This window comes from Mercenaria mercenaria, chromosome 1 (genome assembly GCF_021730395.1).
Source record: "Mercenaria mercenaria strain notata chromosome 1, MADL_Memer_1, whole genome shotgun sequence".
In the NCBI taxonomy this organism is placed as follows: Eukaryota; Metazoa; Mollusca; class Bivalvia; order Venerida; family Veneridae; genus Mercenaria; species Mercenaria mercenaria.
In genome coordinates this window covers 8,704,459-8,731,813 of record NC_069361.1, presented here as the reverse complement: position 1 = coordinate 8,731,813, position 27,355 = coordinate 8,704,459, and the positions used below count along the sequence as shown (strand labels likewise).

The window sequence follows — 27,355 nt, the reverse complement described above, 5'->3', positions numbered from 1 at the left end:
CCATAACCTGTTGTAACCAAATTAGAATTTTGAAGAAAAATGAATATCAAAAAAGCTTGTTTACACAGAATTTAGATGTACTAGTAAGGTTTGGTTTTGGAAAGGAAGGTGTCAGTAGCTTTTATGCCCCCTTTTTGGAGAAGAAGTTGTATATTGTGTATTGTTTTGCTCATCATCAGTCATCAGTCTGTCAGTTGGTTGGTATATATAGACCAGTTAGTTTCTGATCAATTACTAGATGATGCTTGGTCTTACAAACTTCATGGATGATAGGGGTCAAAGGTCAAGATCAAAGTTACCTCGAGTCTGATAGCGGTTTCCGCTCAAAAAGTAATGACTGATTGCTTTGGCCTGGAGTCGTCAAACTTCCAAGGATGATTGGCTTTGGTCATGATATGAACCCCATTTGTTTCTGGGGTTCAAGGTCATAGAGACCTTGAGACTGAAAATGGTTTTGGCTCAGCAACTTCAGAACCTTTTGGCCAACTGCCTTCAAACTTCAAAGAATGTTTGTGTCATTTGTTTTGAGGGACAGTAGGTAAAAGGTCAAGGTCACAGTAACCTTGAGACTGCAAAACAGTTTAAGCGAAAAAAACTATCAAAACTTTGGCCTGTAGTTCACAATCACAAACTTCATACAATGATTTCCTGTTGTTAGTAGATGAGCCCTATTAATTTGAGGTTCATTAGATGAAAGGTCATTGTTATTGTTATTTTGAGACTGAAAATGAGACAGGCCATCTTGAGGGACACATATGTTTTACAAACACCTCTTCTTTTTGGCTGTTAAAATATTTTTTGGGAAACTATGGATAGCTTTGGCCAGTCGCTGCTGCCTTCAACCTGCACCCGTCCCTCAGCTTCCAACTTTGATATTGCCCCTACACCAGTGATACGGCGCCATATATAACCTATACTGTGTTGGTGCGCCTTAAAACCCAAATAAATCAATAAATCAATAATCAGTGACATAGGTTCACACACACACTCATAGAACGATTTCTAAATACAGTCGAGTCCACTTAATACGAACTCGCTTGATACGAATTTTTGGATAAAACGAACAAAGTCTGGATTCCCCGACTGAGTCGTTCTATTTCCTTTGTAAAATTATTTCGGTAATAGGGAACTCGCTTCATACGAATAATCGGTAGATACGAACACATTTTGAAAGTCCCAATTAGCTTAAATGTTATAATTTTCCATCTTTTAATACGAATTGATTTTAGAAGTCGCCGGCCATTTCGCCCTTGTTACGCTTGACTATTTAATAGTTTAAATTGTACAGTGCTGATATTTAATTGAAGTAAAGATAATAGTATTGTCAACATTTTGCCGCGTGGTAATTAGACAATTGAGTACGTAGTTCAGACTTATTCAAAAACAAATACTCGGTCCTTTGTGTATCATGTCAATATAAAACAATTCAATTGATTGGCAGGTAAAGATTTAAAGAGGTGTAAATAATTTTAAATACATTATTGACCTTCTATTGTCGATACAGGTAGGTCGTTTCTTACAAAAGATTATGTAGTACAAGCTTCATAATAGAAATAATGTTGTCGGTGGATATGATTTGGCGCTCTGGACCTCGACCGCACATTGCAATTTAAATGCACATACAGTTTTACGTGTTTAAGTATGACTTTTGTTGAGTAATCTCAATGTTATCTGAATAAATTAACTTAATCAGTTTAAAACTATAAAGTACTTCCATATATCGGAATCTATTCACCGATGATACCAGTGCTACTGCCCAACTTGCTCGAACAAATTTTTCGGTAAGTCATAAATACATTAATACGAATTTTGTTTGATACGAACACATTTCTCAGGTCCGGATGAGTTCATATAAAGGGCATGTTCTAATCTCTGGCCTGGCCCGGCCCGGCCTGGCCTGGCCTGGCCTGGCCCGATGAGCCCAATTTTCGACTAGGCCGGGCCAGGCCAGGCCAGGCCAGGCCAGATTTTATTGTACATAGAGAAATGAATGGCATAAAATCTAAATATACAATTACAGTAGCAGGCAGTATTAACCTGCATTGTTTACTTGCTGCAGGTCAAACAAAATGAGAAACCAATCCTCTTGAGAATCATTAATTAGCCATCATTCATCTTATTTGAAATACAGATTTGCACTGAAGAAAATGGTGTAACTAAATGATAAATACCCATTTTTTCTGTGATTAAATTATTTAAAGTCAACTTTAACACTTGGTTTTAAAACTAATGGCTAATTTCATTGATAAGTTTACCTGCTGCAATATAACTAAATATTTGCATGCAGTGAATGCATCTCTTTGGGAATTGTAATTACAGGTTGTGTCCCTACTATCCTTAGCTGACCTCTTAACTGTTCAGATGAACTTTTAATGTGTGTTTGGTCAAACACACATTATGGAAGTGTAATGTAAATAATATTCATTGTGGGACCTCTAACTCATTGTCAGGGTGTTGGCATTTTAGATTGTTGATATTTTTCTTGCACAAAAAATGATGGTGCATTGTGTTAATGTTATTTCTATTTAACGCTAAAAGATGCTCTTGAGCCTGTTTCACAAAACTGTAGGATTTTTTTTTCACATACTTAGATCAATATAAAACAGTCTTACAAAAATATTCAGTATTTGTATAACCTAAACTCCAAAATTTATTTATCGCTTCCCTGCATCATACTATCCCAGATCCTAGAACGGAGATAGCATTATTTTATAAATTGAAAGTTGTTGTCCGTTAGTATTGACAGGTGCCACTCATTAATCTTCGCCAATATTTTCGGGCGTTTTCTTTATTTTACACCATATTTGTAACCTGAAAATATCTAAATTGACCAAAATAACATGCATAGTTTACCAATGGCACAGTGGCGTAGTGATAAGTTCTCCGACTTTCACGCATGTTACCGTGGGTTCGATTTCAATTCAGATTGTTTTCATTAAATCAATATAAAGTCATTTTATTGATACTGTTTTTATTCTTACAACAATTTATGGTAATAACTTGTATGTAGAAGAATGTCAAATACTTGTGTATTTCTTTCAATAAATGAACAATAAATCACGATAAGTGACAATTTTCCTGCATGCTAAGTTTACAGATGAAATTTAAAAAAAAAAAAAAGATAATGAAAATGGTCAAACAGGTGTCTCGAACTCAAAGTCCCGAGATTGGTAGCTGAACGTTTTGTCAGCACAACTATATCTGCATGTACGACCTTGCGGTAAAGAAATGTTTATATTTTATTTGGTTTTCAATATTTGTATTTTTATTTATGTTTGGGCACCGAAAATTTATTTACGGAAACATACGGAATTTCTTGAGTGGTAGTTCAATAATTTCGGACAATACTAAATAATCCTCAATACTATTATAGACAAAATAATAATTATTAGTTAGGTTATTCAACCGGGGCGGGGGGGGGGGGGGGGGGGGGGTGGAACCAAGCCACCAGTCAAGAGTCAATTGAGGTGGAGATCCCCTGATAATAGTCATAACAATTAATCAGGCATCACCTTTAAATTAGACTTAATAGTTATGTTAGCTACAGGCTTATTCCCAGGTGTATAATTTTACAGAGTGGGAATTCAAAATGTATTTATATAATGTCTGAAATATCCAAACTTATTCCTCAATTAATAAGTTCCAAAAGTCAGATTTTAAAGATGCTATAGAAATCACTTTCACCTTTTACAAAATTGAAATCTATGGCCTGGCCTGGCCTGGTCTGGCCCGGCCCAGTCGAAAAATGGGCTCATCGGGCCAGGCCAGGCCAGGCCGGGCCGGGCCAGGCCAGGCCAGAGATTAGAACATGCCCATATAAAGCAAGTTTGACTGTATGAATATTTTAGTGTTTGGTGTTGAATTAGATATAATTTGGGCCTTTTTGTGTTATATTAACTCATCTCTTAGTTTCTCATGTGTTTCACAAATCTAAATCTCATGCTGGAAAATTCCATGATTTCTGTATTGGATTTCTATAAATGATATCCAGAGTGCAAAAACAACATTACCAAATAATTGGTAGTTGTTGTTAATTTCATTGCCAGTAGAATGTTACCCTAAAAGCCTGTTATTATTGGTAGGCTATAGAATGCAAATATTCCTGACATGAAATGGTGATGTATGACCCACCAGAGATGTGTTTGCCTGTGCTATCTGTCTCCAGAGACAACTGTGAGAGAAACTATTCTAAAACATTGAATAAATCCATTCTGTAGTGTTTAGGCAGTTTATTGACCTTTAACCTTAAACACAGAAACTATTTGTTTGTGTTCTTGTGATGCCTTTTTAAGAATTTTTATGCCCCTTCCCCCACCGGCATCTACTGATGCGGGAGGCATATAGTGATTGTCCTGTCCGTCCGTACGAGGTTAACCAAATGGGACCGTTTCATCTAGCATCAATACTCCTCACTAGAATGACTTGATACTAATGCAGCTGTAACCTGTGACCATTCCTCATCTTCAGACATCACCTGACCTCAGTTTGATCTTGACCTTGACCTCATTTTGGACTTAGGTTGCTTTATATGGGCCATCTCTTGGTTAACCAAATGGGACCGTTTCGTCTAGCATCAATACCGGAATATTCATTGTTAATGTTGCATTTATATTTCAATGTTTGTCACCTGTAATAGGTAGTGTTTTTTGAACTCTAATGGTGTTCCATCAGATCAGTGGTTGTCCACTTTGGAAATTTTTAAGTTAATTTATTATTGCTATTGGTGTTCCCATAGAATATACAGTGTTACTGTTGTTAGAAATTCAGCGAACAATAAAAATACGGAAATTCACAGTGGTGTTCCATTGTACGTCTTACACCCGCACACAGCTTCTTAATACCGCTTACAAGAATGAATTGATACTAATACAGATGTAACCTGTGACCATTCCTCATCTTCAAACATCACCTGACCTCAGTTTGACCTTGACCTTGTTTTGGACTTAGGTTGCTTTGTATCGACAAGGATGCCACCGGGGGCATCAAGTGTTTAATGAACGCAGCTCCTTGTTCATTCTTGCAAAGATCATCTTGTTTCATCTAAACTTTGTTCAGGGTGAGCTGTGAGTATAGGTGGATGGCCAGATGTCTGGCGTCCTACCTCAGCATTTTTCTGTAAACAGATTTAATTCCCTCTGAAACTACCAGTCAGAATTACATTTAGTCTGTAGCATCCTGGCATTGAGCATTCTCAGATTTGTTTAAATTTGGTTGTGCTTCAGGTCCCTTTTACAGCTGGGTCTTCAGAGCTATGAAAAGAGAAACCTTTAAAAACTTACTCTCAAATGCTACTTTTCTGAATGCTATATTAGAGCTTTATTCATTTCGTTACCATTGATAGGTGAGTTAGAAGGCCAAAACCGTAATAGTTATTCTCGTTTTCTTGCATATAGCTTTATGTCAAGCACTTACAGGTGAACATTGGCACCTACAGGCAGTGCTGCTGTTTTATTTTACCAGTACACTTCTTGAAGTATCTAACAACATCCTTACACACTTGTACAGTAATGAGATGGAGAGAAAGTAATAGTTAGTAATGCTCTTATAGAAGATGATAAAATACTGATTTCGTTCTGTCTTCTTTGATGGATGATCAATAACTGCTGCTAAAGTTGAAAGTGTTTTTGCTCTGCTAACATTTACAAGTGAGATAATACTGATGACTTGTGAGGTTATATTTATTGCAAAGAGTTAAATGTATCTTATACAGTTTTAGTGTGTCATATATCAGCAAGATGGATGTGACCAGTTCAGTTTATAATTAGCTGGCACCGGGAACTCATGTCTGGCACCAGGACTTCCTTTCTGGCAGTCAACTGTGGAATGGTAGCTCTCATTTCCTGTCTGTCTCTCACAGCTGATCATCAGAGAAAATTGTGAAATGATTTGTAGTTGTGTTTTAAAATTGTTTTTTATGACCTTGACCTTTGCCACACTTCATGTAGAAGAATATCTACAGACAAAAACAGTTTAATCTACAAGAATTCTGATTTCCCTTTTTATTTTCAGCATGTCTTTCACGAAGCTTGTGGTAACTTACTTTCAGTAGGGATGAACAATTTTACAATTCTGACATAGAGAAATAGCAAAACAATTGGAAATCAATGTTAATTATTTGCAGAATGTTGATTTTTAAGAGTCGGTGTAAACTTTTATCTTTTCATGTACACATATTCTTTACTTAAATCATATGTCCATAAAGTCATGCCAAAGGTTACTTTCACAAAATACTATATAGAAAAAAAATAAAATAACCTCATGTTTTACTTCTATGCATCATAGGAGTCCCTTGAAAATATCTACTAGTTTATCCCCTAAATTGTGAATGAGTCCCTTTAACCTTTAGCCAGCTGGCGGCAAGTGATTCTGCCTTTGCGACAGTGCAGACCAAGATCAGCCTGCACATCCATGCAGTCTGATCATGGTCTGACTATTCGCTATCCAGTCAGTAAATTTTCAGTAAACACCCCTTCAAATGATAAATGGTACTGCCCAAATTGAATGATGGACCAGTCCATTATAGAAATTTAGCAGGCTAAAGGTTAATGTATCCAGATTTATCATCAGTTTAATCCTTAATATGTAAGACTGTTACATATCACCCCATGTAGTTCTTGGACAACTTATGTATGAAAAGAACTGGAAACATTCCCTGTCAAAAAGGACTTTATTCGTGATCAATTTCTTGGCGAACAGTCCAACCTGCATTAGCAGTCACCTGCTGATAGTGCTTAGAATGGCCGCCTTCTGATGCAACAGGTGATATTCCCTGTCATGAACTTTTCATGAATAATTCTCCAGCAAGTATAAAAGTTTCTGATTACACTATGTCATATTTTTATTTGATGTAATTGAAATGTGAAACGTGTTTGTGTTTAGCGTCATAAAACCTGTACAGTGTTGATGCCACATAAAACCCAAGTTAAAAAAAGATAAATTTGAAGAACACTTTATATATATTCATGAAATACCCACTACAGTTTTAACCAAGGGGAAGCATGATCATAAGAACCGGTTCAGGTATTGACAATGACTTCATATGTTTAGCCCTTATCATGCTTAACACGATTGATTCTGCCTTTGCAACCAGTGCAGATCATGGTCAGCCTGCACATCCTGGCAGTCTGATCATGATCTGCACTGTTTGTCATTTAGTCAGTATCTTTATTGTATGCACCTCTTTTAACAGAAAATGGTACTGTCCAAATTAAAAGATGGACAAGTTCATTATAGAAATTCAGCAGGGTAATGGTTAGAATTCTGTAAAACATTACTGGCAGACTGTTTTATTTTTGTCTGAGTGTTGTTGATTGTCTGTATAAAGTATATAACAATACATTATATAATGTCAGACACATTATATATAGTGTTACTAAATAAACATTTAGATACTTCACCATTTACAATCAATAATAATTTCATGTGTGCAGTGAGGATGCAGAAAAATTCTTTGATTTAATCCTGAAATCTTGAAATGTTGCCAGCCTTCACTGTTCCTGTGCCTAATGTTTGTGAAAATTTCTTTGATTGGAATCTTGGGATAGATGAATATTCAAATACTGGATGTCTCATCCCTCACTCAACAGCCTGATTTACAAGAGAAAGAAAGGAGAGAATTTTGACAATGTGAATGTTGAAATGGGTTGTTTAAAGATTGAAAATATTCTGTAGTTTGGATGTCATTTTTAAGATGTAACTCACTGTTACAATAAATATTTCAATCTGTCTAAAAAGGTTGATGTTATGTGATTCATTGAAAAAAAAAAGGAAAGAAAATTTTCATGTAAGTTTATGTTTCCTTGATCACATTGTTTCATTAGGTAATTAGTGGAAACAACTCATTTTTATAGCTTTGATTGGAGTACTTTCTGTGAACAATTATTATAAAAATTGTGGATTTTCACGGAACTTTTACAACATGTATTGAAAGGCAAAACTGTTTGTAACTAAAACATGTTGTTTGTGATAACCATTTGGCATTGTGTTTTTTTAGCAGTGTTGTCTAGCATTTTATGGTGTCTATTTTCAGTTTTTCCACAAAAATGGCAAGCCATACCCTGTTTCAAACAAGGACAATGTTACGGTGGAGATAAGTCATGCTGGATCAGAGGTTACCAAGACAATGACCTTGGGTGGGTCAAAACCTGAAGAGGTCAATTTAGCGCAAGTGTCCTTCACAGTTCATAAGTCAGGGGATTATACCGTGTGTATTATGTTCTCTAGTCGACACATCAAGGGCAGTCCTTTCACAAAGAAGTTTGAAGCCGGTAAGTCTTCTCCAGTACTTTTACAAACTTTATTCTGTTCTTTTCTTTTCCAGCAGTGTGTCTTATTTGTAAAGTAGGGGCCTCTTTGGCAGAGTGGTTAAAATCATTGACTGTATCACCTGCCCTAACTGAAGTGATTCAAGTCTGCACTGCATGGCAGTGTCTCCAACCTATACCAAAAGTCTGCGCTGTATGGCAGTGTCTCCAACCTATACCAAAAGTCTGCGCTGTATGGCAGTGTCTCCAACCTATACCAAAAGAAGACTATTTAACCACATTTCACAACTGTCAAGATACGAGTTATAAGACCCAGGGAAGTGCCTACGCCTTTAGTATCTTGAACAATGAAATGGGTCCAGTCGCTAAAGTGACTATGCCTTAGACTAGCTGACAAAGGAAATAGAATGTCCTTTGTTAAAATGTAAAGCTGGCGAGACCAAATATCTCATATATTATAGAATTTTCCTCTGGCTACCTTGCCTAAATGATTCGTGTACGAGTGATTTGTGAATGATTTCTATTATGAGCTAAATAATTTCAGGGATCAGGCTAATCACTAATTTTAGTAATGAATAAAACTATGTATCCTAGAAAAACTCTATGTATATAATTCTTAGCACTCTACAGCAGATGAAATATCATATCTTCATCTGTTCAGACATTTAAGTTTGTATACTTTGTTTTTATTCATATTTATATGTACTTGTGTTTACTTATTTCAATTTTCTACTTTTCAGCATTTTTTTGTCAAAAGACATAATTGTAATTAATGATTTATGTTGATAATATTTATTTTATATTTATACCCCCACCAAACATGTTTGAGCGGGGTATATAGGAGTCAGTTTTGTCGCGTCCCGCCGCGTCGCGTCCTGTCCTGTCGCGTCCCGAAATCTATTATCTCAGTTATTACCAAATGGATTTGATTCAAACTTAAAATACATGTTCCACCTTATCACCCTCATCATGTGACACAAGGTGCATAACTCTTGACACCAAGTTTTCATGAATTATGTCCCCTTTTACTTAGAATTTAAGGTTAATTTTGTTGTATTTTCACTATATCTCAGTTATTACTAAATGGATTTGATTCAAACTTAAAATAGATGTTCCACCTCGTCACCCACATCATGTGACATAAGGTGCATAACTCTGACACCATTTTTATACGCCCGTTTGAAAAACGGGACGTATTATGGGAACGCCCCTGGCGGGCGGGTTGGCAAGCGGGCGGGCGGGTGGGCGGGCGGCGTCCACAGACCTTGTCCGGAGCATATCTTCTACATGCATGAAGGGATTTTGATGAAACTTGGCACAGTTGTTCACCATCATGAGACGGAGTGTCATGCGCAAGAACCAGGTCCCTAGGTCTAAGGTCAAGGTCACACTTAGAGGTCAAAGGTCAAATTCAAGAATGACTTTGTCCGGAGCAGATCTTCTTCATGCATAGAGGGATTTTGATGAAAGTTGGCACAATTGTTCATCATCATGAGAAGGAGTGTCATGCGCAAGAACCAGGTCCCTAGGTCTAAGGTCAAGGTCACACTTAGAGGTCAAAGGATACAAGAATGAAAACTTTGTCCGGAGCATTTCTTCTTCATGCATAGAGGGATTTTGATATAACTTGGCACAAATGTTCACCACCATGAGGCGGAGTGTCATGCGCAAAAACCAGGTCTCTAGGTCTAAGGTCAAGGTCACACTTAGAGGTCAAAGGATACAAGAATGAAAACTTTGTCCAGAGCATTTCTTCTTCATGCATAGAGGGATTTTGATATAACTTGGCACAAATGTATACCACCACGAGACGTAGTGTCATGCGCAAGAACCAGGTCCCTAGGTCTAAGGTCAAGGTCACACTTAGAGGCCAAAGGTCAGATACAAGAATGACTTTGTCCGAAGCATTTCTTCTTCATGCATGGAGGGATTTTGATGTAACTTGACACAATTATACACCATCATGAGACGAAGTGTCATGCACAGTTCCCTTCTTTAGAATTACTTCCCTTTGTTGTTCTATAAATAGCTTATATTGTAACTTTTTCATTACTAGTCGTAGGGAAAAATCGAGACCACTTTTCTGTAGTACAACATGCATGCTACATCCAATTTTGAGGTGTATTTTGACCAGTCTCTACCTGGTAAAGATTTTTGTGAGGACTTACAATTTTTTTTTTTTTTTTTTTTTAAGATGAACTTCCCTTAGTTGTTACTATAAATAACTTATATTGTAACTTTTTATAATTGACTGTAGGGAAAAACCAAGACCACTTTTCTGTGGTACAACATAGATGTTACTTTCCAATTTTAGGTGTATTTTAAGGTATCTCTACCTGGTAAGGAGTTTTTTTGTGGACTTAGAAAGCAAAACACTTAGTTATTACTAAACAACCACAAAATTAAAATTCCAGTAAAGAAATTTGCTGTGACGGGCGTATATTGTGACATTCTTGCACTCTTGTTTTTTTATGAATTATGCCCCTTTTTACTTAGAATTTAAGGTTGATTTTGATGTATTTTCACTTTATCTCAGTTACTACTGAATGGATTTGATTCAAACTTAAAATAGATGTTCCACCTCATCACCCACATCATGTGCCCACATCATGTGACACAAGGTGCATAACTCTGACACCAGGTTTTCATGAATTATGTCCCCTTTTACTTAGAATTTAAGGTTAATTTTGTTGTATTTTCACTATATCTCAGTTATTACTAAATGGATTTGATTCAAACTTAAAATACATGTAGTTGTTCCATCTCATCACCCAGATGATGTGACATAAGGTCCTTAACTCAGACATAATATTTTTATGAATTATGTCCCCTTTTACTTTAAATTTAAGGTTGATTTTGATGTATTTTCACTATATCTCAATTATCACAAAATGGATTTGATTCAAACTTAAAATAGATGTTCCACCTCATCACCCACATCATGTGACATAAGGTGCATAACTCTGACACCAATGTTTCATGAATTATGCCTGTTTTTACTTAGAATTTAGGCTGAACACCACTAAATCCAGCTGTTCTTTATTTCATATAAAATCCACTCACTTCATAACGGTGTTTCGACATTTTCTAGCATATCAGATTTTCAGAGACTTATATTCCCATAAAGAACTAGATCGCTACTTTAGAAAAACAAAAAGAAAAGGGGGTGTTAACTTTTATATAAGAAAACTACAGTTCGTTAAATACAACCCGCTGAAATTACTACTTTTCGCTTCTTTCAATTTCTCTTTTCGTGACATTAAATTCTTACGCCGCCATTTTTATCTAGCATGCGATAGGAACATGCCGATTTCATTAGAATGCAAAGTGATACATACTGAAATGCGGTAGGGTAAAAGTAAGCACGTTGCTGCCGAGAAAATGCACTAGGAAAGGAAAAAAGATTAGTACTATTTATATTTGGACTACTTGTGACTAGACCTGCGGAGGCTTACATTCTATTTGGTAGTGATCAGCCTATAAGAGAAATATTTTGTTTGATTTTTCCATGAATTTGCATTCATTCTCAAGGTACGCCTATTTCACAATGATTCTGCTTTGTTTTGGTGCAAAATATTGAGAAAATATAGAGAAATGACAATTCATTACAGGTCACCCCCATCCCCAAAAATATGCAAAATTTAGCCCTGTGCAAGCAATATTTCAATTAATTTTACCTTATTCGTGGAATTTACATTTAACATCCATTTAATCGTTACGATGTTTGTCATTTTCATTCAGAAACATGCTAATTTCAATATTATTTAGACAACTGAAGTGCTAAAATGCGAGAGAAGACATTTAATAGGTCCTAAAACGAACCAAAATAGTGCCACCTGGTCGAAAATTCGATCTAAATTCCAAAAACACAAGAAATTGAAGCGTTTTCAGCCATTTGTTACCGTTTTACATCATAAAGAATAGATTAATGGCATTTCCATTCATTTTCGAGGGTTTCAGAAAATAACATGTATTGCCCCTTATAGGCTGAACACCACTAAATCCAGCTGTTCTTTATTTAAATATAAAATCCACTCACTTCATAACGGTGTTTCGACATTTTCTAGCATATCAGATTTTCAGAGACTTATATTCCCATAAAGAACTAGATCGCTACTTTAGAAAAACAAAAAGAAAAGGGGTGTTAACTTTTATATAAGAAAACTACAGTTCGTTAAATACAACCCGCTGAAATTACTACTTTTCGCTTCTTTCAATTTCTCTTTTCGTGACATTAAATTCTTACGCCGCCATTTTTATCTAGCATGCGATAGGAACATGCCGATTTCATTAGAATGCAAAGTGATACATACTGAAACGCTGTAGGGTAAAAGTAAGCACGTTGCTGCCGAGAAAATGCACTAGGAAAGGAAAAAAGATTAGTACTATTTATATTTGGACTACTTGTGACTAGACCTGCGGAGGCTTACATTCTATTTGGTAGTGATCAGCCTTTAAGGTTAATTTTGATGTATTTTCACTATATCTCATTCTGATTGGCTTAGAGCCAAAGGGAAGTAACCTTTTTTTAACCTTTGTACTGAGTTTCTTCCCCTTAAATTCCAGGAATTAGTCTATTTTTAGAAATCCTATTTTTAGATTTTCAATATTTTAGTTATTTTTCTAACTTTTTTATTATAAGTCCTATGTAAAAAGTAAAAACATTTTTCCGTGGTAACATGGGTCGGTAAGACACTTTTTTGTATTCACCTTTAGTGTATCTCTAATATTAGAGATTTAATATATTTACTAGTATTACTATACTAGTATTATACTAGTATTACTTATATGTGGAAGCCCAGGATGAAGTACTCCAAAGTATTTTTAAGATTCCTTATGGTTGCCATTCTTCTGTGACAAGACCGTATGGTGGGGGTATGAGTCACTCCTGTGACAGTTCTAGTTTGTATAGTAGTCGCAACTTGACCGCGATGGTTGAACTTAGGCAGATTATTCATATCGATTATTTCATTATAGAAATCAAGGGTGCTTAGGGTAGCCGTGTATAATTATATGGAATAAGTTTGTATACAATGCAGTATAAAAGTATATACACTTAAATTTGATCAGTTAAAACTTCCCAATACACTAATTTATATTTACACACATTTATATTTCCTTTTTATCATGCAACTCGTGTTTTAAGTACACTCCTTTTCAATAATAGGTTGTGCCTCATTGTGTATTATAATGCAAAGGTCAACCATCGGGGTCAAGTTGCGTCCACTATATATACATGTATGTTGTGGACCATATTGTAAATTGGTAAATATGCCAAATGTGTAATCCACAGAAAATAAAGTCTTTACTTACTTACTTACTTACTTTAACTTACTTACTAAATGTTTCAAACTAACAATCTTCAGTTAATAATGATTAGCTCAAACTCCTATAGGCTGGAGACACTATACTTGACTAGTCTTTTTGTTGAAGTTCCCGTCAGACAATGTCTTTGAATCAACAACATACGAGTCCTATCGTATAGATGCTCGGCCTCTGTCCTCTTAATTGAAGTTGCAACTCTATATAATTGCCCTGACTCCTGGATGCTCAGCGCCTATATGCTATCACATGTAGCATTCAACTACCATATAGGTATATCCCCGATGCCTTGGTTGTACTTTGCCAATAACACTGAATTGTCTATAAGCTGGAACTCTCCTACTCTCAGCAGATTACCAAACTCTGGGTCTGTCTCAGCTTTCCGATGCTCAGTCTATATTTGCTATAGTTTATAGCATTCAACTACCATAAAGGTAAAACTCTATGCGCTGGCCCTATAGCTCAAAACCTTGTTGAAATTCTGCAACTCTTCTTTAGTCTATGAACTTCAAATGTCTTCTTTTTTAATAATTTATCCGCCCTGACAGGGTGGTTGCAATAACCTCCTTCTCAAGGTACTGGGATAAATTATTAGTTTAATCCTCGATGTGTCTTCTTCAATCGCTGGATACCGAATGAGCTCTCTGTAATCCATTCTAGCTATTTATACCTTAGCAGGCGTGAGCTTTGATTGGTGCTATAGAACGTGTTCTGATTGGTCCAAATTTATATATAGGGTTTTACAACGAGTACTTGCTGTATCAAATATCTGGTTCCCTTTAACTTTTTGTATATGACATAATGTGTGATACTGGGATCCAGCTAGCCACAAATGACCCAAATTCTATTATTTACAGCAATTCAACAATAATTATAGCAATGACACCATGAAAAGGGAGTCAAGCACTACCTGTGCTTATGTGTTACGTTATCAATACATCAAATATACAAATTATTCTGACAACAACTGGCTAAAAAGTTTCAGAAAAGGTAGAATATAATAGACTGATAATAAAGACACTTCTGCATTTTTAGCTCACCTGTCACATAGTGACAAGGTGAGCTTTTGTGATCACCCTTCGTCTGTCGTCCGTCGTCTGTGCATCCGTCCGTGCGTCTGTCAACAATTCCTTGTGTGCACGATAGTGGTTTCATTTATAATTTTATTTTAACCAAACTTGCTCACAACTTGTATAACCATAAGATCTTGGTTCCTTTCTTGAACTGGCCAGATCCCATTATTGATTCCAGAGTTATGGCCCCTGAAAGGGCCAAAATTAGCTATTTTGACCTTGTCTGCACAATAGCAGCTTCATTTATGATTTGATTTTTACCAAACTTGCACACAACTTGTATCTACACAAGATCTTGGTTCCTTTGTTGAACTGGCCAGATTCCATTATGGGTTCCAGAGTTATGGCCCCTGATAAGGCCAGAATTAGCTATTTTGACCTTGTCTGCACAACAGCAGCTTCATTTATGATTTGATTTTAATCAAACTTGCACAAAACTTGTGTAACCATAAGATCTCGGTTCCTTTCTTGAACCGGCCAGGCCCATAATGGGTTCTAGAGTTATGGCCCCTGAAAGGGCCAAAATTAGCTATTTTGACCTTGTCTGCACAATAGCAGCTTCATTTATGATTTGATTTTAACCAAACTTGCACACAACTTGTATCACCACAAGATCTTGGTTCCTTTCTTGAACTGGCCAGATTCCATTATAGGTTTTAGAGTTATGGCCCCTGATAGGGCCAGAATTAGCTATTTTGACATTGTCTGCACAATAGCAGCTTCATTTATGATTTGAATTTAATCAAGCTTGCAAAAACTTGTGTCACCATAAGATCTTGGTTCCTTTCTTGAACCGGCCAGATCCCATAATGGGTTCCAGAGTTATGGCTCCTGAAAGGGCCAAAAATAGCTATTTTGACCTTGTCTGCACAATAGCAGCTTCATTTATGATTTGATTTTAAGCAAACTTGCACACAACTTGTATCACCATAAGATCTCTATTCCTTTTTATACGCCCAAAGGGACGTATTATGTTATCGCCTTGGTGTCCGTCTGTCTGTCTGTCTGTTGGTTAGCAATTTCCCTTCCACTCTGTAACTCTTGAACCCTTTGAAGGATTTCAAAGAAACAAGACACAAATGTTCACCTCATCGAAACGACGTGCAGAGTGCATGTTTCGGATGCCTCACTTCAAGGTCAAGATCACACTTAGGGGTCAAAGGTCATATGACTTTGCTTTATGTGTATATTGCTCTGCATTTGCGTTGCATTGCAGTGCTCTTGTTTTTATTTGGCAGATCCTTCTTTTGTTCACTTACAATGATTTTTTTTTAATTACTTCCCTTTTTCGTTACTATAAATAGCTTATTTTTAGTAACTTTTTTTATTATTGGCCGTAAGGAAAAACCGAGACCACTTTTCTGTGGTACAACATGGATGGTACCTCCAATTTTTAGGTGTATTTTGACATATCTGTACCTTGTAAGAATTTTTTTTTCTTTTTGGTTAAATTTCTTCCCTTTGTTGTTCCTGTCCTTTGTAGAGGCCACATTTATGACCCTATCTCCATGAAACTTGGTCAGAATGTTTATCTTGATGATTCTTAGGCCATGTTTAACAGGTGAGCGATATAGGGCCATCATGGCCCTCTTGTTTCCTTCTTTTGTTAAATTTGATATTATAGAGTCAAAAGCCAGTCTATTCTTGAGATTGAGAAACCGTGTGAAAATTATCGATATTGGATATAGGATATAGACTGGCTCAGTTCACTACATATTTAATCATAAAAATGTAAAACGTCTAGGGAATACTAAGGTTTGCAATGAAATCTTTTTGATAAAGCGTTGCAATTCTGAAATTAAACGCAGTGGCAAAACTTTTTGCAGGGCCCTTGTACTCTTATAATTACTTCACTGGAAATTGATTAGTTTTTAATTACCAATTAGGGGTTGGAATTCAGGTTTCATTACTTTCTGATTTTAATTAAGATTCCAACATGAGACAGGGAACAAAAAATTTAATTTAACAGAAAAATAACTTGTTTAGAAAGAGGATGGATTATAATCAAGAATGAAAATTTGGTAATAGATGGGACTGGATTACTAACTTCAGGGTTGCTTTTCCCAGTTTTCTTTGATTAAAGCAGTTAAACTGATAGCAAAATAAAATCAGGTTTAGAACTGAAATTAAATCCATTTCAGTGTCTTGCAAGCTTCTATTATTGTATTGAAGAATCAATTAGTTGCAGGTTCTTCAAAGGCTGCGCTTAACTTTCCTGAATGTAAATTATAAAAGTGATTTGGTTCCACATTGTCTGCTTACTGGAACATGAGTTTCATATTCAGTACGATATTTTTTGCATATCCAGCCATTGTATAAAGATATCAAATTCTGCACTATTTTGTTAAGAAGTCAAGATTTTCGAAGAGGTCTCCAATGCAAAGTTTTACTCTGTTCTGTGCAATAGATGCTACAGAGACTTTGTTAATAATGCTACAAAGACTGATATGTATATTCTGCTACACAGAAACAGGAGTTTAATGGTATACTTATTTATAAGCTCGTCTGATTTTTGAAAAAAAAATATATATATAAGGTATTGTTGTCACTTGATTGTCAGCATCAGTGTCAGAGTCAGCGTTTGTTAAAATTTTTGTTTAGGTCATCAAGTGACCATTTAGGCCAAGAACCATAATTCTAACCTGCATTTTGTCAGAATTATTGCCCTTTTTGTACTAAGAAATTCTGAACTATAACACTTCTTACATACTAACTAGCACTTGCAGACGAGCGATGACACCCATAGATGGTGCTCTTGTGCTATAATGACTGTTGTTGTATGCTACAAAAACTGGTGTTGAAATGTGCAACAAAGAATTGTTACAAAGACTGGTCTGTGCAGGCCCAATAAACACTGCAGCAAAAACTGAAACTACCAAGGTAAAATGCTTATAATACTACATGCTGGTTTGTTACTAAGCTGCTGTAGATGCAACACCTCTGGATGACTTCAGCCAAATTTCTGTTTTATGAAGTATTTTTTGGATGTCAAACAGATGTTACAAAGAGTGGTTTTAGAAATTATCTATTTGTATTTTAAGGTGAGATATGTGTTACAGAAATTGGTTTTATAAAGTTATATGACCAGTGTTATGAGTTATTTGTTCATAGGTACAGTAGATGCTGTAAAGATTCCATGACTTTATGAGTCCAAACGATGCTACAAAGACTAGTGTTCACAGGACCAATAGATGCTTCAAAGACTGATTTTATGAATTATTTATTTGTAGGTCCAATAGATGCTACAAAGACTGGCTTTATGAATGTTTTATTTGTAGGTCCAATAGATGCTACAAAGACTGACTTTATGAATTATTGTACCCCCCCACAACAAAGTTGTAAGTGGGGGGGGGGGTGGTATACTGGTTTCAGGTTGTCTGTCTGTCTGTGTGTCCATCTGTCCGTAGACACAATCTTGTGCGCAACATCTCTCCTCATCCCCTTGACACAATTTAATGAAACTTCACACAAGTGATCAGTAACAACAGTTGTTGTGCATGGGGCATGTTAGGTTCTTTCAGAAAAAAAAGTTGCAGAGTTATGGGACTTTGTTTTTTGTTACTATACTATACACATAGACACAATCTTGTGTGCACCATCTCTCCTCATCCCCTTGACACAATTTAATGAAACTTCACACAAGTGATCAGGAGTAACAACAGTAGTTGTGCATGGGGCATGTGAGGTTCTTTCAGAAAAAAAAGTTGCAGAGTTACGGGACTTTGTTTTTTGTTACTTTACTATATACATAGACACAATCTTGTGCGCACCATCTCTCCTCATCCCCTTGACACAATTTAATGAACTTCACACAAGTGATCAGTAACAACAGTAGTTGTGCATGGGGCATGTTAGGTTCTTTCAACAACAAAAATTGCAGAGTTATGGGGCTTTGTTTTTTGTTAATATACTACAGTGAAACACCGCTCGCTCGAGCATCAATGACTCGAGCACCCGGGCTCGCTCGAGCAATTCATGTGGTCCCGGCCGATTTCCTTCTATTTTCTATGTGAAATTACCATGGCTGGGTCGAGCATCGATAACTCGATCGCTCGAGCATGTCACCTGGTCCCTGTGTATTAATTTACTTGTTGTTGCTTATGGCAAACTCGAGCAAAGTTGTCAAAATTTTCACACCTTCGGCGGTCAGAATGTATCAGTTAATTTAAATTTTCGCACACCGTGAGAATTGCATGGTGTATTCCCCGACTATCTTAAATGTTTGTTTGTCGGTATATTTGATCTGATAATTGAGATAAATTATTGATGAAAGGTGGAAGAAACATTTTATTGATCAAAATTGTTATTAATTATTACTTTTTTCTGCAGGATCAAGAAGATAATTATGAGATCTTAATATTTTAATCAACAGTCGTTTGCATGCAAATAAAGCCTTTTCATAAAATTGAGACGATAATTATTAGATCTTAATTTGGAGAAGAAAACTGCGAATTCGATTACAGTATTTCAAATAAAAAATGTCTTAGCTGTTTCTTCACATGTGCCATTTACTATCTATCATAAATATCGTTTGTAATACGTTTTTTGAAAATGTCACGAGTGTATTATTATAACACATCACTGTTTCCTCTGCAAATGGTCTCGATGACAATTGGTAAACCAAACTTCAATTTTCTTCGTATGTTGGTCAATGTTTGTGTCGCTCGAAACCATGGATAAAATTAGCATTTTGCTCATACCCTTGCGACCTCGAGCGAGCGGTGTTTCACTGTATATACATAGACAGAATCTTGTGCACACCATCTCTCCTCATTCCCTTGACACGATTTAATGAAACTTCACACAAGTGATCAGTAACAACAGTAGTTGTGCATGGGACATGTTAGGTTCTTTCAACAACAAAAATTGCAGAGTTATGGGACTTTGTTTCTTGTTAACATACTATGTACATACAGTCTGCATATGCAATCTTGTGTTCGCCTAATCTTCCGAACCCTTGCATACAATTTAATGAAACTTCACACAAGTGATCAGTACCAACCCTAGTTGTGCATGGTGCATGTTATGTTCTTTTAGATAAATATTCTGCATAGTTATGGGACTTTGTTTTTTGTTAATATACTGTATACATACAGTGTATATACATACAGTCCACATAATTATGCAATCTTGTGTGCATCAAATTGCAATGTACTGTGTCAGTGCATGCAGGGGGTACATTCATCACCTTCAGTGATAGCTCTAGTTAATTCATAGGTCCAATAGATGCTACAAAGACTGATTTTATTAATGTTTTATTTGTAGGTCCAATAGATGCTCCAAAGACTGACTTTATGAATTATTTATTTGTAGGTCCAGTAGATGCTACAAAGACTGAGTTTATGAATTATTTATTTGTAGATCCAATAGATGCTACAAGACTGGTTTTATGAATTATTTATTTGTAGGTCCAACAGATGCTTCAAAGACTGATTTTATGAATTATTTATTTGTAGGTCCAATAGATGCTACAAAGTCTGATTTTATGAATGTTTTATGTGTAGGTCCAATATACTGTGAAATCATTAATATACGTGGGGGACTAATTTTCGTGGATTTCGTGGTTGAGTCAATCCACGAAATTTAATCCCAATGAACAAGTAAAATTTACCTTCATTTTATGTCCAAAGTTGAAATCCATGAATTCAGATGCCAACGAAATTGCCATTTTGACCAAAACCACCAAATTTCATGCCCACGAAATTTAATGATTTTACAGTATGCTTCAGAGACTGATTTTATGAATTATTTATTTGTAGGTCCAATAGATGCTACAGAGACTGATTTTATGAATGTTTTATGTGTAGGTCCAATATACTCAGGGCCCTCGATCGGCCGTTTTTGCCGCCGAATATCGGCTGCTTCCCCCGCCAAAATAGTATCTTTTTTTCCCCCTCCAGAGAAAAAAATTCCCCCTTACAGGGCATTCGGTTGACCCAAGGTCCCGGGTTTTTGATCCACGAAAATCGAGAAAAACTGGTATTTGACCCGCACAAAATATGCTCTGTGCGTCGGGTTGACTCGCGGAAATTTTGTTTGATGCATCTCGAGTTCGAAAGTTCTGCCCCTTGTCAATCAAAATCACAATCAATTTCAATATTATTCGCCGTCATAAGCGGATTTATGGCAGTAGGCGGAGCGTCATATGTTAATTAGCTGCTAACAGATGTCAATCACGCCACACGCCGATTGACACGTGGTCATCTCACGGTTTATATTTAGTACAATAATCCCTGTCATTATCAAAGGTGTTTACTGATCAATGTGTAAAAATTAATTGATAAACAATGCAGCTTTAGATTATCGTCTTTGCACAAATTGGATAATTGAAATCATTATTATGTTTGCTTGAACGATTACGTGAGCCGGTGAACCGTTACGGTCTATAGAAAATTTATTATCATTGCCGAGGCTTTGTTTGGCCCAAATAAATTAAATGCTTTAATAAGCAGAAATTGTAAGTATTGAATAGGTATGGTAAAAAAAAGAAATTTAAAACAGGTATTTCATCAAGAATTTTAAATGTTTACTTTCATTTTCCATATTTGTCACCCGTTTTCGCGACCGTGATTTTCGGACATTTTCATCATTTCTTACAAGATTTTTTAGTACAATCTAAATAAAAAGCCATTTGAAAGTCTACTTTTAAGAAAAATATGATCACTGTTGCAAAAGCAGCCCTTATTTTGAAGCATTTTTTATAATAAAACGCAAAGGCACCAAACCCCACCCACTTTTAGACAACTAAAATATAAATTAATTAAAAAAATGTGTAATGATAAATGTACTTGTTTTAGATAAAGTTTGTCGAAGTTTCATTAATAACAGTATAGCTTGTCCCCTGAAAAGCTGACCTTGACATGATTTAATTGCAGTTACCAGTAGTATGTTGACAAAAAGAAACAACTTTAGTGTAATGAGAGTTATACATGTTATAGTTCTTACTTAGTATGTTATTCTTTGAAGGCAATGAAAATTCCCCCTTTTGGCTAAAACGACGTGAAAATTCCCTCGCCTGAGGGCTGCGGACCCCTTCCCCCAAAGTAGAGTGAGGGCCCTGTATACTGTGAAATCATTAATATTCGTGGGGGACTAATTTTCGTGGATTTTGTGGTCGAGTCAATCCATGAAATTTAATTCCAAGAACAAGTAAAATTTACCTTCATTTTATGTCCAAAGTTGAAATCCATGAATTCAGATGCCAACGAAATTGCCGTTTTGACCAAAACCACGAAATTTCATGCCCACGAAATTTTATGATTTTACAGTATGCTACAGAGACTGATTTTATGAATTATTTATTTGTAGGTCCAATAGATACTACAGAGACTGATTTTATGAATTATTTATTTGTAGGTCCAATAGATGTTACAAAGACTGACTTTATGAATTATTTATTTGTAGGTCCAATAGATGCTACAAAGACTGATTTTATGAATTATTTATTTGAAGGTCCAATAGATGCTACAGAGACTGATTTTATGAATTATTTATTTGTATGTCCAATAGATGCTTCAAAGACTGACTTTATGAATTATTTATTTATATGTCCAATAGATGCTTCAAAGACTGATTTTATGAATTATTTATTTGTAGGTCCAATAGATGCTACAAAGACTGGTTTTATGAATTACACATCAACTGTTGTATGTACTCCAGACAGTGCATACCCACTTACCATAGAAGCAAGGGATTCATTTGGAAACTTGGCATCATATAAACCTGATCAAAACAACTATTTCAAAATCAAAGTTACAGAGGTATGTATTATTTTACTGGCTTTGAATGGTTATTCTGAAAAGCTTCTTTGAAAAAAGTCTTTTACATTATAAAAGCTTTTTACATGTAGTTGTGAATCATAAGTGATACTGTGTTTTTATTCAGTGGTTGTGTTTAAAGTTTATGTTTGAAATGTTATCTTCCTAAATGAAAGGAAGTACACGTTTGTATCTTAACTCGCACCCATGTATTTGCATTATCCTTTACTCAGTAAAGGCTGCCCAGTTAGCTTGCACCCTTATATCATCTTTATCCTTCACTAAGCAAAGATTGCCTGGTTAGCTTGCAGCAGTGTATCTGCTTTAGCCTTCACTCAGTGAAGGCTCCCAAGTTAGCTTGCACCCATGTATCAGCTTTATCCCTCAAACAGCAAAGACTGCCTGATTTGCTTGCAGCAGTATATCTGCTTTAGTTTTCACTCAGAAAAGGTCTTCAGTTAAGCTTGCACCAGAATATCTGCTTTAGCCTTTACTCAGCAAACTCCGCCAAATTAGCTTGCACCAGTGTATTTGCTTTAGCCTTCACTCAGCAAAGGCTGCCAGGTTAGCTTGCATGAGTGTATCTGCTTTAAGCTTCACTCAATAAAGGCCCTCAAGTTAGCTTGCACCAGTGTGTTGCTTTAGCCTTTATTCAGCAAAGGTAGCCAAGTTAACTTGCACCAGTGTATCTGCTTTAGCTTTCAATAAGCAAAGGCTGCCAAGTTAGCTTGCACCAGTGCATCTGTTTTAGCCTTCAATCAGCAAAGGCAGCCAAATTAGCTTTCATTAGCCTTCACTCAGCAAAGGCCCAAAGTTAGCTTCCAGCAGTGTATCTGCTTTAGCTTTCACTCAATAAAGGCCTCCAAGTTAGCTTGCACCATTGTATATGCTTTTGCCTTCACTCAGCAAAGGCCACCAAATAGCTTGCACTAGTGTAACTGGTTTAGCTTTCACTCAATAAAGGCCCCCAAGGTAGCTTGCACTAGTTTATCTGCTTAAGCCTTCACTCAGAAAAGGCCCCCAAGGTAGCTTGCACTGGTATATCTGCTTTAGTCTTCACTCTATAAAGGTCCCAAAGTAAGCTTGCCCCAGTGTACTGTATAGTGGGTTATATTCGCGGAGGTTTAATTTTCGCTATATTCGTGGTCAACATTGACAGCGCGAAATCTAAACACCGTGATTTTTTGTTACCGCGAATAGATACATTTCACCAAGGGAGACCACTCTTACAAACTTTACTCATTCTTACATTGTTACTTCCCCTGAAAAACACAACAAATTCTCACAGATGCTGAACTGCTGATTTTAATGAAAAGAAAATCAATATGTAATACTAGTACAAGTCAGTCTGTCTTGGTATTTTCATAATCAAATGGAGACGCGACGATATACATGTATTTCAATTCATTTTCATTGTAATTGCTCAATTTAATATAAACAAGGGGATTTGTATGAATACGTCATAAGAAGTTTTTTACCATGTGTTTCAAACTGTGGTGAGATTTTATTTCCATGCATTACATAACTAAATTTCGCACAAGTGTTGAATTATTATTATACGCTATATCCGTCCCTATTCAGACGACGACGACAGACTTATTCGCGTTTTTATTATTATTTTCATGTCTAGTAAGAGTGACCTCCCTTTCTGTTGTTTACAACCAAGGTTTATCATTCACGGTCAAAGTAATTTCTGTGAAATTAAGACAACGTGATTTTAAAACTCTTCAAAAAACACGAACATTTGGCACCGTGAATATATCCTGCTATACAGTATCTGCTTTTAGCCTTCACTCAATAAAAGCCCCCAAGATGGCTTGCACCAGTGTGTAACTGCTTTAGCCTTCACACAATAAATGCCCTCAAGTTAGCTTGCACCAGTGTGTTTGCTCTAGCCTTCACTTAGCAAAGATCCCCAAGTTAGCTTGCACCAGTGTATCTGCTTTAACCTTCACTCAGCAAAGCCCCCTTAGCTAGCTTGCACCCATGTATCTGATGTATTTGCTTTAACCTTCACTTAGAAAATGCCCACGATTAACCCTCACTCATTAAAGGCACCCAGGTTAGCTTGTAGCAGTGTATCTGCTTTAATATTATTCAGAAGAGGCTTCAGAAAAGGCTCTAAAGTCAGCTTGCAGCAGTGTATCTGCTTTAACCTTCACTCAGCAAAGGCATATAAGTTAGCTTGTACCAGAGTATCAGCTTTAGCCTTCAATCAATAAAGGCCCCTAAGTTAGCTTGCACCAGTGTATTCCGATTTGATTCAAACTTAAAATAGTTGTTCCACCTCATCACCCAGATCATGTGACATAAGGTGCTTGACTCTGACATAATTTTTCATGAATTATGTCCCCTTTTACTTTAAATTTAAGGTTGATTTTGATGTATTTTCACTATATCTCAGTTATTACAAAATGAGTTTGATGCAAACTTAAAATAGATGTTCCACCTCATCACCCTCATCATGTGACACAAGGTGCATAACTCTGACACTAATTTTTCTTGGATTGTGTCCCCTTTTACCTAGAATTTAAGGTTAATTTTGATGTATTTTCACTATATCTCATTCTGATTGGCTTAGAGCCAAAGGGAAGTAACCTTTTTTTAACTTTTGTACTGAGTTTCTTCATCTTAAATTCCAGGAATTAGTCTATTTTTTGAAATCCTATTTTTAGATTTTCAATATTTTAGGTATTTTTCTAACTTTTTTATTAAAAGTCCTATGTAAAAAGTAAATACATTTTTCTGTGGTAACATGGGTCGGTAAGACACTTTTTTATATTCACTTTTAGTGTATCTCTAATATTAGAGATTTAATATATTTACTAGTATTACTATACTAGTATTATACTAGTATTCTTATATGTGGAAGCGGATGAGTACTCAAGACTAGTATTTTTAAGATTTCTTATGGTTGCCATCTTCTGTGACAAGCCGTATGTGGGGTATTAGTCACTCTGCGACAGTTCTAGTTGCTTTTAGCTTCATCATAAGTCCAAGTTACTTACACAGTGTAACTCCTACATTCACTCATAAGCCCAAGTTAGCTTGCACCGTATATCTGCTTTAGCATTTCACTCAGAAAGGCCCCCAAGTTAGCTTGCATTAGCATATCTGCTTTAGCCTTCACACAGTCAAGGCCCCCCAAGTTTACTTGCACCAGTGTATTTGCTTAAACCTTCACTCAGCAAAGGCTGCCAAGTTAGCTTGCACCAGTGTATCTGCTTAGCCTTCACTCAGAAAAGGCCACCAATTTAGCTTGCACAAGTGAATCTGCTTTAGCCTTCACTCAGAATAGGCCCCCAAGTTAGCTTGCAGCTGTATACTTGCTTTAACCTTTACTCAGCAAAGGCTGCCAAGTTGACTTGCACCCATGTCTCTTCTTAAGCCTTCACTCAGCAAAGGCCCCCAAATTAGCTTGCAGCAGTGTATTTGCTTTAACCTTTCCCCGGCAAAGGCCGCCAGATTAGCTTGCTGCAATTTATTGCTTTGATCTTCACTCAGCAAATGCTCCCAAGCTAGCTTCCACCCATGTATCTGCTTTAGCCTTCACTCAGACAAGGCCCCCAAGTAAGCTTGCAGCAGTGTATTTGCTTTAACCTTCACTCAGCAAAGGCCCCCAAGTAAGCTTGCAGCAGTGTATCTGCTTTAGCCTTCAGTCAGCAAAGGCCCCCAAGTTAGCTTGCAGCAGTGTATCTGCTTTAACCTTCACTCAGCAAAGGCCCCCAAGTAAGCTTGCAGCAGTTTATCTGCTTTAACCTTCACTCAGAAAAGGCCCCCAAGTAAGCTTGCAGCAGTGTATCTGCTTTAGCCTTCACACAGTCAAGGCCCCCCAAGTTTACTTGCACCAGTGTATTTGCTTAAACCTTCACTCAGCAAAGGCTGCCAAGTTAGCTTGCACCAGTGTATCTGCTTAGCCTTCACTCAGAAAAGGCCACCAATTTAGCTTGCACAAGTGAATCTGCTTTAGCCTTCACTCAGAATAGGCCCCCCAAGTTAGCTTGCAGCTGTATACTTGCTTTAACTTTACTCAGCAAAGGCTCAGTAGTTTACTGACTGCCCAGTCTCTTCTTAACCTTCACTCAGCAAAGGCCCCCAATTAGCTTGCACAGTGTATTTGCTTAACTTTCACGCAAAGGGCGCCGATTAGCTTGCCAATTTATTGCTTTGACTTCATCAGCAAATGCTCCCAAGCTTATTCACATGTATGCTTTAGCTGATCATAGACAAGGCCCCCAAGTAAGCTTGCAGCAGTGTATTTGCTTTAACCTTCACTCAGCAAAGGCCCCCAAGTAAGCTTGCAGCAGTGTATCTGCTTTAGCCTTCAGTCAGCAAAGGCCCCCAAGTTAGCTTGCAGCAGTGTATCTGCTTTAACCTTCACTCAGCAAAGGCCCCCAAGTAAGCTTGCAGCAGTTTATCTGCTTTAACCTTCACTCAGAAAAGGCCCCCAAGTAAGCTTGCAGCAGTTTATCTGCCTTAGCCTTCACTCAGCAAAGGCCCCCAAGTAAGCTTGCAGCAGTGTATCTGCTTTAACCTTCACTCAGCAAAGGCCCCCAAGTAAGCTTGCAGCAGTTTATCTGGTTTAACCTTCACTCAGAAAAGGCCCCCAAGTAAGCTTGCAGCAGTTTATCTGCTTTAACCTTCACTCAGAAAAGGCCCCCAAGTAAGCTTGCAGCAGTGTATCTGGTTTAACTTTCACTCAGAAAAGGCCCCCAAATTCCTTCACTCAGAAGAGGCCTCGGGTTAGCTTTCAGCAGTGTATCTGGTTTAACTTTCACTCAGAAGAGGCCTCAGGTTAGCTTTTAGCAGTGTATCTGCTTCAGCAAAGGCTTAACTTTTAACTTCTATTTAACCTTCACAGAGCAAAGGCTACCAGGTTAGCTTGCATCATTGTATCTAGCCTGCACTCAGCAAAGAGGCAGCTCGATCAGCTTGCCAT

The 27,355-nt window shown here is 36.7% G+C and overlaps 2 protein-coding genes across 2 annotated transcripts in view; one reads left to right on the top strand and one right to left on the bottom strand.

Moving 5' to 3' along the window:
• The window catches only part of LOC123545048 (uncharacterized), a 550,315-nt gene that overhangs the window by 71,707 nt on the left and 451,253 nt on the right, over window positions 1-27,355 (bottom strand). The window lies entirely within an intron of this gene.
• The window catches only part of LOC123545035 (apoptosis-resistant E3 ubiquitin protein ligase 1-like), a 65,524-nt gene continuing 45,677 nt past the window's right edge, over window positions 7,509-27,355 (top strand). The window contains exons 1-3 of the mRNA XM_053539072.1: window positions 7,509-7,783; window positions 8,030-8,267; window positions 22,256-22,419. Coding sequence (XP_053395047.1) covers window positions 7,739-7,783; window positions 8,030-8,267; window positions 22,256-22,419 — 447 coding nt within the window. The 5' untranslated portion in view covers window positions 7,509-7,738. The remainder of the gene's footprint in view (window positions 7,784-8,029; window positions 8,268-22,255; window positions 22,420-27,355) is intronic.